Source organism: Uranotaenia lowii, chromosome 3 (genome assembly GCF_029784155.1).
Source record: "Uranotaenia lowii strain MFRU-FL chromosome 3, ASM2978415v1, whole genome shotgun sequence".
Classification (NCBI taxonomy): Eukaryota; Metazoa; Arthropoda; class Insecta; order Diptera; family Culicidae; genus Uranotaenia; species Uranotaenia lowii.
In genome coordinates this window covers 330953593-330967211 of record NC_073693.1, presented here as the reverse complement: position 1 = coordinate 330967211, position 13619 = coordinate 330953593, and the positions used below count along the sequence as shown (strand labels likewise).

At 39.9% G+C, this 13619-nt stretch overlaps 2 protein-coding genes across 2 annotated transcripts in view; both read right to left on the bottom strand.

Moving 5' to 3' along the window:
- Nucleotides 1-13619, bottom strand: part of LOC129757632 (neuropeptide CCHamide-2 receptor-like) — a 143163-nt gene that overhangs the window by 82607 nt on the left and 46937 nt on the right. The gene's annotated exons all lie outside the window — the stretch shown is intronic.
- LOC129753837 (uncharacterized) lies at nucleotides 8150-13492 on the bottom strand. Its single transcript, XM_055749685.1, has one exon. It carries the CDS (start codon nucleotides 13490-13492, stop codon nucleotides 8150-8152), a length of 5343 nt encoding a protein of 1780 aa, XP_055605660.1.

Genomic DNA, 13619 nt, shown 5'->3' with positions numbered 1-13619 from the left:
AAACAACAGCAGCGTTTCCCCCCAAGCGGTGATTCAACTTGATGACGTCACCAGGGTGGATGGTAGAATCTTGCGACCAGACGAACCAAAACAGCTGATCGTTCTCCCAGACTTTCCTCTTCACTCTCCAGGGCCACGCTCTCACCATCAACGATTGCTTCGGGTCCATTTCTAGCTCCCGGTCGACCAGTTACGATGTGTTGGTTATCGAGCGAATCACCGAACACATGCTTATCAAACAGCTGATCGATCAGCTGACGGCAGAGCTACCAGTATCCCGAGCATCTCTCAAATCGATTGTTCCCTGGAGAACAATTCCAACAACAGCAAGCAAGGAAAGCCACAAGTGGTAGTGTTCGTCTGGGCTTCACAATGTTTTCGCCGATGGAATAAGATATTCTGGATTTGATGCTCAGAGTTTTCGGCTTGTTGGTTGATGTGGCAAACGATGTGGGTTTTTTTGGTTTTCGATCCCTCAAGAAGATCTATTTTGTTCGCTGTTCAAGGGTGGCAGCATGCAATTCGGCTCAAAATCGTCTGGAGCGAGAGTGGCGATCAACTTTTAAGCCAGTTGAAAATAAGAAATTATCTCGGAGCATTTGATGGAATGTTAGGATTAAATGGGCAGATGGGCAACTCGGGTGATACACTAAAAGAATCGAGAGAAACGTTAGGAGCAGAGCGTTTGCGTAACTTCGTTACCGAATGCATCATCGAAGGAAGATGAATGAAGTCAAGCTGAATGAATTCGAACATCAATCGGCATGAATGAAAAGCGGTTTAAATGGCAGATGCAGCAGTTAAGAATCAAAAATACAAGGCCCCCTGATAATTTGGGTCCCAGGTGAGGACCATTCCAATATTTTGTACGTTTTCGTCCAGGTCTACCGGGTCTTATATTTTCCCCAGATCAAAGCGCATGGTCCCACGGCTTCAGCGAAGACGATTTCAACGTTATCCAGAAATGGTCATTTCTGGAGGTGGCAGGATGTTTATGCATGGAAATCGATCCTCTACATCAGCCAGCGTAATTTCGACACGGCGCAACCATCGACGGCGCAACCACCGACGGCGCAACCACCGACGGCGCAACCACCGACGGCGCAACCACCGACGGCGCAAACACCGACGGCGCGTGAGGCGAGAAATATTTCGAACCTATTATGATAGAAATCCGCGAGTTTCTTGGCGGGAGATATGGCGTTCTATGCACCGCGAAGATAGGCTTGGGCATATCGAACCGCCATCATCTCGATCACTTGTAATTGTTCCAGCGCGACGACTAGACGGCCAGGCCGAAAAGTGTCCTATTATAATTCGTTACTTCTACTTATTGTTAAGTGTTTAGAAATAAAATTAATATAAGTCGTTAAAGTCTTTTAAAGTTTAAAATAAAGTGTGTTATATTGTGCAATAAATTTTTTGAACTGTATGTGAAAACTGTGTCATCATTGGACCCTAGAAAGAGCAGCAAAAGTGAACAAGAAAACTTACCCGAAAATTTGGGAGCTAGTGTCCGCGTCCTTTAATGTCTGGGAATCACCCATTGCAACCCTGAGCCCTCGACACTCAGAATCCCGAAAAATGCTTCTTAAGGCCAGAAATCGCACTTTAAAGTTGTGCTCCTAAATTAAGCTCAGAATCCCGAAAAAAAAACGCTTCTAAAGGCCAGAAAACGCATTTAAAAGTTGTGATCCCAAATTAAGCTCAGAATCCTGAAAAAACGCTTCTAAAGGGCAAAAATCGCATTCTAAAGTTGTGATCCTAAATTAATCTCAGAATCCCGAAAAAAACGCTTCTTAAGGCCAGAAATCGCATTTTAAAGTTGTGATCCCAAATTAATCTCAGAATCCCGAAAAAACGCTTCTAAAGGCCAGAAAACGTATTTTAAAGTTGTGATCTCAAATTAAGCTCAGAATCCCGAAAAATGCTTCTTAAGGCCAGAAATCGCACTTTAAAGTTGTGATCCCAAATTAAGCTCATCAAGCTAATAGAGTGTTAATAGAGCTTTGTTTTACTCAAGTCCTAATGATTTCGAGATACTTGTTAACATGTCTAGTCCATTTCTCGGCCATTTTAACGATCCCGGAAATCTGAAAATCTGACGATTCTTTTCCCGGTAATTCTCGGAATCCCGGGAAAAATTAACTGAAAATTTTAACATTCTACTGCACACAAAACCTTATTTATATGAAATTTCTAAATTTTAGGTACTAGTATTGCAAAACACTTTTATAATGCCAGCAAGAACTTTTTTAATGCCTCAAAAAGTCGATTAGCAATTATAAATCCCATGACCCAAAAAATAAAAACTTTAACCAACAAATTAGACTGATTCTTGCTGCAAAAATTTAAAATAATTAAGAAAGATTTTCCACTATTCATGGAAGTTGGTTTGATAGACTTAAGGTAATCAAATCTTGTTAATTTTCAGATAACTATCTTTTGTTTTAAAATCTGTCATTTTTCATCGATGATTTTGCAAAAAATTGGGGTTGTTTGTTTTATAGATTCTTTGTCGTTTTTCACTTTTACATCAAGTTTTAATCCAATTTAATGTATTAACCAGTTTTTTGAAAAAAAAAAAAAAAAGTTAAGTCTAAGGCATATATCAATAAAGAACTATCATTTTCCTTGCTCAATCTGATTTTTTTTTTCCAATTTAGATCGTGTGAATTTTTAGTAATTTAGCATATTTTATTGGCTTCGGAAATTTCCGGGATATTTTAGCGTTTCCCGAAGTTCGGGAATTCCCCGGGTAAAACAATCCAATGCGAGGCTACTTTTTAAAAAGTTAAATTTCTTAGAAATACGAGAGGGCGGTTTCCTAAGCATAACGAGCATGTCCATTTTAGTCATCTTCGTCACGCTGTTTAATAACGGCATTTTATTGATCTAATGATTAGTGGCTCAGAAAAGTGAACTTCGAAAAGTGAAATTTTATGCACTTTCCAGGAGTCTTAATTTTGGAATTAAGAAGTTTGAATTGAAATCGTCAAAAGAAGTAATTAGGTTGCTCCAAGCATCGAAACGATTTCTTGCCCAAAACAAAAAAAAAATCGTTTCCTTTCCCAGCAATTTCACAGGCACTACAGGCAAATTAAGTGTGGCTAGTGAATGAAGCTGTTCAACTTTAATTAAATTCTGAAACAGAATGCCCACTTGCGTGCAATTGGTCCGGTATCCGATGTAATAAGTCGTGGTGGCGAAAGTTTCCGGCTCAACCTTCAGCAACGGTGGAAGGACAACTGTCTGGCAGGCGACCGTAATTCTACACTCCCTGTGGAAGTTTCCGATCCTGTAAGATGAAGCCTTTCCCTCGGCTATGCGCGATTTCCATGGTTTTCTTTTAATCACCGGAGATAAAATGTTGCATCCAAGAAACGCAAGAGAGCCTCGTAAGGATTGCACTGCACAAGCCAAGCCTAGCAGCAGCACTCGGTGAGGCAAATGTTTGAATCCATCCCTACTTATTTCGCTGTAGTTTCTTGCTCAGAGTCTGAGAGCCTTGAAATGAAGTAGTGGAACATTGTAAGGAAGGGCATAATTAAGGCCGAACATTTTCTTTCCATCTGCATCTAATGTTGCTACAATGCTTAATGAACAGCGCGAGACGTTTAAAATTCCATTAGCAATAGAGAAGCGAGAAGAAATTTGTGCAACATTTCTTCACTATAATAAATTCGAAGGAAAACTCACAAAAAAAAAAGTTATCTGGAAAAGCGATTTTCTATCAAAACTGAAAAATTCTTGCAATTCGTTTTCGGAAAACTTTTGATTGGGAGTGTTTATTATTCTAGATAAAAACCCACCATCGAAACGGATGTTCTGGAAGGAGCAACGAACGCGAGAAAAAAAAATGCGGCGAGCATAACAAATCATTGAGAACGTCGAGTCCCAACCGCATCTAGGTCGTTTTTTCCACGAAAGCGCTGTTTACTGATGATATTAGCTGCTAACCTTAATAAAAGGAAGAGATTCTTCGTAAAAGATCTTTCTCGAGGAGCTACTGAATTTGAAAGACTTCGGAACGAACTGTAAAGGGAATCTTGGAAAGGTTATGTTTATTTTAAAGATATGTTTAAATTGGAGTTGAGTTAGTTCAGGCTGCTGGTAGAAAATATAACACAATGTATATTTCTCAAAGCGGCTTTTATCATTTATTCATTTGGATTTTAATTATGGGCTAAGTTTAATACAACACACAATAAAATTGAATTCCTACAAAGGGTGAAGGATGTTTAAATTAAATTAAATTTAAATTAAACAAGACATTTTTGCACATTTTTGTGTTAAATTTGTACAATTTTTGTGTCATTTTTGTTGCATTTTTATGCAATAATTGTGTTAGTTTGAAAAATTTAAGTCATTCATTTTAAGCCATTTCTTGGGTCATTTTTTGTGTCATTTTTGTGGCATTATTGTGTCATTTTTGTGAATTTTTTTGTCTTATTTGTGTCATTTGTCATTTGTGTCAATGTCACATTTATGTGTTATTTTTGTGCCATTTTTGAAATAATTTTTGATTTATTTTTGATTCATTTGGTGTATTTTAAATAATTTTTATGTTATTTTTGTGTCAATAATGTGTCATTTTTTTGTCATCATTATTTTATTTTTGTATATAATTTTTTTCAATTTCGTGTCAATTTTGTGTCATTTTTGTAACATTTTTGGGTCATTTTTTTGTCATTTTTGTGGCATTTTTGTGTCATTTTTGTATCATTTTCTTGTAATTTTTTTGTTATTTTTGTGTGATTTTTGTAATATTTTTGTGTCAATTTTGTGATATTTTTGTGTCATTTTTGTGTCATTTTTGTGTCATTTTTGTGTCATTTTTGTATCATTTTTGTATCAATTTTGTGTCATTTTTGTATCATTTTTGTGTCATTTTTGTGTCATTTTTGTGTCATTTTTGTGTCATTTTGATGTTATTTTTGTGTCATTTTTGAGTCATTTTTTGTGTCATTTTTGTGTTATTTTTGTGTCATTATTGTGTCATTTTTGTGTCATTTTTGTGTCATTTTTGTGTCATTTTTGTGTCATTTTTGTGTCATTTTTGTGTCATTTTTGTGTCATTTTTGTGTCATTTTTGTGTCATTTTTGTGTCATTTTTGTCGTTTTTGTGTCATTTTTGTGTCATTTTTGTGTCATTTTTGTGTCATTTTTGTGTAATTTTTGTGCCATTATGGTGTCATTTTTGTGTCATTTTTGTGTAAAAATTGAGTCATTTTTGTATTATTTTTGTGTCATTTTTGTGTCATTTTTGTGTTATTTTTGTGTCATTTTTGTGTTATTTTTGTGTCATTTTTGTGTCATTTTTGTGTCATTTTTGTACCATTTTTGTACCATTTTTGTGTCATTTTTGTGTCATTTTTGTGTTATTTTTGTGTCTTTTTTGTGTCATTTTTGTATCATTTTTGTGTAATTTTGTATCTTTTTTGTGTAATTTTTGTGTTATTTTTGTGTCGTTTTTGTGTCATTTTTGTGTTATTTTTGTCTCATTTTTGTGACATTTTTGTGTCATTTTTGTGTCATTTTTGGGTCATTTTTGTGTCATTTTTGTGTCATTTTTGTCGTTTTTGTGTCACTTTTGTGTCATTTTTGTGCCATTATGGTGTAATTTTTTGTATCATTCTTGTGTGATAATTGAGTCATTTTTGTATTATTTTTGTGTCATTTTTGTGTTAATTTTGTCAATTTTGTCATTTTTATCATTTTGAAATTTTTGTAATTTTTGTAATTTTTGTCATTTTTGTTATTTTTGTAATTTTTGTAATTTTTGTAATTTTTGTAATTTTTGTAATTTTTGTAATTTTTGTAATTTTTGTAATTTTTGTAATTTTTGTAATTTTTGTAATCTTTGTAATTTTTGTAATTTTTGTAATTTTTGTAATTTTTGTAAATTTTGTAATTTTAATAATTTTAATAATTTTAATAATTTTTGTAATCTTTGTAGTTTTTGTAATTTTTGCAATTTTTGTAATTTTTGTAATTTTTGTAATTTTTGTAATTTTTGTAATTTTTGTAATTTTTGTAATTTTTGTAATTTTTGTAATTTTTGTAATTTTTGTAATTTTTGTAATTTTTGTAATTTTTGTAATTTTCGTAATTTTTGTAATTTTTGTAATTTTTGTAATTTTTGTAATTTTTGTAATTTTTGTAATTTTTGTAATTTTTGTAATTTTTGTAATTTTTGTAATTTTTGTAATTTTTGTAATTTTTGTAATTTTTGTAATTTTTGTAATTTTTGTAATTTTTGTAATTTTTGTAATTTTTGTAATTTTTGTAATTCTTGTAATTTTTGTAATTTTTGTAATTTTTGTAATTTTTGTAATTTTTGTATTTTTTGTAATTTTTGTAATTTTTGTAATTTTGGTAATTTTTGTAATTTTTGTAATTTTTGTAATTTTTGTAATTTTTGTCTTTTTTGTAATTTTTGTAATTTTTGTAATTTTTGTAATTTTTGTAATTTTTGTAATTTTTGTAATTTTTGTCATTTTTGTCATTTTTGTTAATTTTGTCATTTTTGTCATTTTTGTCATTTTTGTCATTTTTGTCATTTTTGTCATTTTTGTCATTGTTCGCGCACATAAGGGCGATTCCGGGTTTGGTCGTGGTCCAGAACTTTAATTTTCATGCAGGTTGATTATTTTCCGGATTGGGGACACTCGCGAGTGTGATATGTTCACTTATGAAGAACAACTTGTACTTTTTGAGTTCAAACACACTTTTTATTCCGGGGTATAAAGTAAACTAGTTTTTATTTCGGTAAACACGCGGCGGTGGTTGAATCGGAACTACTTTATTCTACTATCTTCTACTCAGTAGAACCTAGCTACCTAGCACTTATTGTTTCAGAAGGCCTTTTCGTGAGTGCCTTCTTATCTACCTAAGTAGACAATAGGGTCTACTCTGATCACGAAGAGTACAACGAGACCAGTAGTAGTGGACTAGGGTGGCTACAATAATTTGGCTTTAACATACGCCGGCCGCCTTGGAATCTATCTGATTTCAAAAATTACAAAAAATTGGAATTAGGTTTTCACCTCCTATCTAGATAATCGATTTTGGAATCTACTATGTTCTAATAATTCGATTTATGTGTGCTTATTAGCTTAAATTTCTTCAATTTCACAATTGTACAATAGTTGGATTGCATGGATGTATTTTTTGAAACTGCAATTGTTGCATTTTCGTCTCCTCTTTGCTTCGCTGTTGGTACGGACCTGGGGTGCCACGCTGGATTGCTGGCTAGACAGGACCTCGATGTGGACTGTATATGAATGTTGTGCTGCTGCTACTTCGTCAGTGGTGGGCACCGTCTTCTGATACGCTATGGTTATCTGCTTGGGACACCGAACGGACCTTTCGATGCTGTGTGGATTGGATTCTTTGGACCTTCTTCTGGTTCCGGACTCGGACTGGCTTAAATTCCGACGACCTTCTGGACCTGGACTCGGACTGCCTTGGATTCCGACCTTCTTCGGGCTCTGGGGTGTTACGACCATCGGGGGGACCACTTCCAGGAACGGCGGACGCCTCATCAATCGCCACATGAAATCATAGGGAGCTTTTTAATAGGAAATGATTAACATTTAAGCGACTTGCCTGGAACGGAGGCCCAAAGGCCTCCGCTTCCGCCCCCTGCTGCTGTGACGACGCTCGATGGCTCTGAGATTGGTGAAGTGATGCTGATGTCGTGGAGATGTCGAGGTGATGTCGCTGTGAAGGCCTCGCTTGGATGTTGGCTGGAGAGGTAACGGTTAGCTTTACCGTCTTCGATTGCTGATGGTTTGACCTGATAAGAACCGTACTCTGGAGATGGTACCGTACAAGAACATTTCACGTTGCTTGAAGGTTGATCAGTCCCCCGAACAGCGTGCGTGATTATCAAACTCAATCTGCAGAAATTCAAAAAGGAAACCAAACGATTCACAGGACACCACATATCGACCATGCATTTTCCCGAAAGTTGAGCCTTCATGCTTGAACCAGGTGTGTAGTGTTCGGTGTGGATAACGGTGTTCTCTTGGCAACTTCTTCGGCGGATGGACCCGACCCGGTGGGTCCGGGTGGACGACAATTAACTGGACTGCGGGAGCCATCCGACTCCCGCAGGTGCTCCAGCACCTTCGTTGGAGGAGAATTAATTCTCCCCATCGGCGTTTGGAGGGTTGTTCGGCATTGGAAGAACACATATCTTGGAGATCGCTCTTCCGTAGATGCCGTCTTTCGTTCGCACATTTACGACTCGGATATTTCCATCAGGACCTCGGAAAACCTCGGTTACTCGTCCCAATGGCCATCGCAATGGCGGTATTTGCTCGTTGACTATCAGCACCATCGTATCTCTGGAGATGTTGTCCCTTTTTCTGGTCCACTTGGTTCTGGTTTGGAGATCTGAGAGGTATAGTTTGGACCATTTCTTCCAAACTAACTTGGTATACTTCGTCGACTTCTGCCACATGCTCAGACGGTTGTCTGAGGTATCCTCCAGATCTGGTTCTTCGAGAGCGATAAGCGGACGTTGGGTTAAGAAATTCCCAGGAGTGAGGGCCTCGAAATCGTCAGGATCATCGCTCAAGGGGGTAAGAGGGCGTGAATTCAAAACCGCTTCTGTTTGAGCCAAAACCGTCGTCATTTCGTCGTATCGCAGAATTCTGGATCCAATCGTTCTTTTGAAAGCGCTTTTGAAGGATTTCACCGCCGCTTCCCACAATCCCCCGAAATTTGGTGACCGGGCAGGGATGAATTGGAAGTTGATATCTTCTCGGTAAGCTTGCGTCGTCACACCATCTTGGAACTGTTGGCTTCGGAACAGCCGTTGAAGATCCGCAATCTCTCGACTAGCCCCGACAAAGTTCCTCCCATTGTCGCACATGATGAGATTCGGTTTTCCTCGTCTGCCAACAAATCTCTTCAAGGCTCCCAAAAAACTTCCGGTACTGAGGTCCGCGACTAGCTCCAAGTGGACTGCCTTGGTAACTAGGCACACGAAAATGGATACGAAGCACTTAATTGGAGAACCACGATGATGAGGATAAGTCAGCGCAAATGGGCCGCAGTAATCTACTCCCACTTTCAGAAATGGAGGTGCTGGATTGACGCGTACTGGTGGTAGATCTGCCATAAGCTGCTCGAGAATCTTCGGTTTTGCTCTGAAGCATGGGATACAACTATGGATGGTTTTCCGCGCCAAACCGCGAAGGCTGGTTATCCAGAATTTCCCGCGAACACTGGCGATAGGCAGCTGCTGCCCAGCGTGGTAGAGGGAATCGTGATAGTGTTGGACAATCATGGCAGAAAGCGGATGGTGATGGTCCAGAATCATTGGATGCTTACGACTTTCGGACACTGGAGCATTTGCCAACCGGCCGCCGACCAAAATTATTCCGTCTACGAGATGTGGATTTAGCCTACAAATCCTCGATGAAGTTCTAACTTCCTTTGATTTGTCCAAATCTTTAATTCCTTGGCTAAAGCATTCGCTTTGAGCCACTCTGACCAGAATTTTCTTAGCATCATTGAGCTCTTCGAAGGAAAGATTGCCTGTCCTTCGAGATGTTCGATTTTTCTTTTGGGAATTGTGGCGGAAACGTTGAAACCAGGATACTAAGCGCATTAACTGCGAGAACTTAGACTTCAAAGAAAACAATTCATTCGGTTCAACGCTTTGAACGGGCAACGATACTGATACCTTTTCTTCTAACGTAGTTTTATCGAACTGTTCTGGTGTCATTTCATTCACCTCAGGCCAAGTGTCACGGGTTTGCTTCAACCAAAGTGGCCCTTCAAACCAAAGCGGCTGATATTGGAGTTGAACGGGAGTCATCCCACGGGAAATGATGTCAGCCGGGTTTTCAGAACCAGGAACATGATGCCAGCTTCCCTTTTTCGTCAAATGCTGGATTTCGGAGACCCGGTTTGCCACAAAGGCTTGCCAGCGAGATGGAACGGATGCCAACCAACACTTCACGATAGTGGAATCAGTCCAAAAAAAACTCTGAACGTCAATGGACGTTGCTTTGCAAAATTTCTCGTACAAATGACTCAACAAGAGTGCAGACGACAGTTCAAGCCTGGGAATGGACTGCTTTCGTTTTTTCCTTTTGAGATCTTCAATCGGAGCGACTCTGGACTTGGATAACAATAATCGCACCGAGGCGGAACCATCTTCGTGGATGCAACGTAGATACAGGCATCCTCCGTACGCCTTCTCCGAGGCGTCACAAAATCCGTGTAGTTGTGCCTCACAAATTCGAGCGAATCCCACCCAACGTGGAATCGAAAAACTATCGAGTGACGAAAAGTTTCTACGGTATTCTACCCAGAAGTTCTGCATGCTTTCTGTCAAGGGCTCATCCCAGCCGCACTGGATCTGCCAAAGTGATTGGATGAAGATCTTGGCTTGCACGATGACAGGACCTACCAGTCCAAGAGGATCAAACAGTTTTGAGGCATCCGATAACACAATTCTTTTGGTGATTATCGACGCGGAACTCCACTTAGGCGGGCGAAAATGGAATAGATCCGTGCTAGGCTCCCAAACCAAGCCAAGGGTGGTTACGGTGGAAGAGGAATCCAGCTCTAGTGTACTTCCACTACTTCGTAGTTCAGCTGGAATCTCGGCCAATATTTCTTCACAATTCGAGTTGAATTTACGTAACACAAATCCAACAGAACTCAAAAGATCGCTTAGCTCTCTCACCGCTCGTTTCCCTTCTTCTGGGGTATCCACTCCAGTTAACGCATCGTCCATATAAAAATCCTTTTTTACGATCCTAGAGGCTAGTGGGTGACTATGCAGTCCATCTTCTGCCAGCTTCAGAAGGCATCGAGTTGCTAAGAATGGGGCACTTGCTGTGCCATACGTAACGGTCGTTAGCTTATAGATTCGTAGCGGTTCTGACGGCGAGTCCCTCCAAAGAATGCACTGATAACGTTGATCTGCTTCCGCTAGGTTTATCATCCGGTACATTTTAGCTATATCTGCCACTATAGCATATTGGTGCAATCGGAACCGGGTAACGATCGAGAGCAGATCGTCTTGCACTATGGGCCCAACCAGTAGACCATCGTTGAGAGAAACACCGGACGTTGTGGGACACGGAGCATCAAAGACAACCCTCAGCTTCGTCGTTGTGCTTTCAGGTTTGATGACTGCGTGATGGGGCAAAAAATACCGCAGCTCATCTGGACAATCTTCAACAAGCTTCATATGGCCCATCTCCTGGTACTCCTGGATGAATTCGAAGTAGGCCTGCTTCAAATCAGGATGGTGGGAAAATCGTTTTTCCAGGCCATAAAAACGCTTTTCAGCCAAATGCTTGGAATCTCCGAAACGATTCAGAACGAAATCTTTCTTAGGTAGGGAGACGACAAACCTTCCGGTCGCGTCTCGAGTAGTCGTTTGTGAAAACATTTCTTCACATAAGGACTCTTCGACGGAATTGGTGCTCTTAATTTGACAAGACTCTAATTCCCAAAATCGTGCAACCTGCTCGTGGATATCTGACATGGAACACAGCTGCACCGATTGGTCGGAAACAGGAACTCGGGATTCTTGGGCTCGACCGGAAATTATCCACCCAAAAACTGTGTTCTGCATCGTGGGTCCGTTCTCGCTGATTTTGTGCTGACCGGGTTGGAGGAGGTCTAGGAAATATTCAGCCCCGATCAACACGTCGATCTCTGCTTTTTGGTAAAACGAAGGATCTGCCAGAACCAGATGCTCCGGTATCTGCCATTTTTCAACGGCGAAACTCTGCGACGGTAACTTAATCGTAAGGCTTGGCAAAACGTTGAAATATATTTCCTCGTTGAATTCCGAAATATGGGGCATGCGTGGACCGATGCATGCTCTGACGGCTTTCTTGGAACTGCATCCAGATCCACCAATTCCAAAAAGGTTCAAATTATCGGAATACTCTTGAAGGCGAAGTTTGCGAATCAGACGAGACGTAACGAAACAATTCTGAGAGCAGGAATCTAATAATGCTCTGGCTAGCACGCTGTGGCCTGTGGTATCGAAAACTCGTACCAGGGCGGTTGACAAGAGAATCTGGTGTGATGTGTATAGAGGAAGTGCAATGGTAAAGGATGGTGTGTTTGGGTCTGTGGCATGCAGTGGGTGTGGGTTATGCGAATTATCTTTGACAACTGGGAATGCTGATGAAACTGTGGCTATTGGTTGGTTGGATTCGGTAGATGTGTTGGTTGTTGTTGGTGGATTTATGGCTGTTTGTTGATTTGACTGCGAAAACGTTGGACGATTGTCATGATGATAACGATTTGTCGAAGTCAGCGGATCGGAGGGTTTCGGTTTGGCACTGTTAGCTTCTTTTGCAGGATGCAGCAGCGTATGATGCCTTCTTCCGCAATGACGACAGGATCCACGGGTACAATTCCTTGCGAGATGACCACTGGAGAAGCAATTCATGCAAAGCCCATTTCTCTTGACCGCTTCGTACCTCTGGGGAATGTTCATCTTCTGGAACTTTTTGCACAGAAACACGGAATGAAAACTTTCTGAACAAAAACTGCATCGACCGGAGGTAACTGCATGGTTTGCGCCAAAGCGTTGTTTCTTAGTCTCCGGTTGGGTAGTAGAGGATGAGCTAATTGATTGCAATACTGCACAATGGTTTTTCAAAAAGTGGATCAAGTTTTCGTAAGAGGGGACTTCCTTTGAACTGTGGTAAGTCTCCCACAGCTTCAAAGTTGCGGAATCCAATCTGGAGCATATCATGTGGACAAGAATCGTGCTCCACCCGTCGACCTTTTCCCCTATCTTCGTCAGCATTTGAAGGTGCTTCTCAAATTCGGAGATCATCTGGTTTAAGCATTCAAAACTCTCTTTTTTCATGCGATCGACTTCAAAAAGAGCATCCAGGTGAGCTTTGACGATCAATTTATTGTTCTGATAACGATCCTCAAGCGCCTTCCAGGCGATCTCGTAGTTATCGCCGGAAAGATCAATCGACCCAACTTCTTGTAAAGCCTCGCCGGAAAGTGAAAATCTTAAATAGGTAAACTTATCCATGGTGGAAAGTTTCTCGCTTTTGTGTATAAGGCTTTGAAAGGCATCACGGAAAGGGATCCAGTCACCCAATCTTCCTGTGAACGTAGGCAGGCGGATTTCAGGTAGCTTAACCCGGGATTCAGGGGATTCAGCACTTTTCGACCGACAATACTGCTCCTCTGCCTCGGCGAAAACGATGTCATTTTGCTCCTGCCGTTTTTCAGCTGCACTTTGAAACTCCGATGCTGCTTCTTCATCTTCGCCTTCTTCAGGCCCGCACTGATCCTCCAGTAGTAGCACAATTTTCAATCGCACTGCTACAAATTCTTCATAAGCACTTTCCAGCAATTGCAAACGAACTTCAATTTGGTCCTGATCACTACTCGTAAAGTTTTTCACAAACTGTGACACAGTGTTCAAAGATTTGCGCGCACGGCGCTCTTTCACAGAAAGTTCACGAAGACTCATGTCTAAAATAACTTCACAATCTGTTAAATTTTGTAATTAAACAACGTCTTTCAAGCACTATCACCACTTCAAGGCAAATATAAAGTTGTTTGCAACTGTGGACCAAAAGTTCGTTTTCATTCACTGC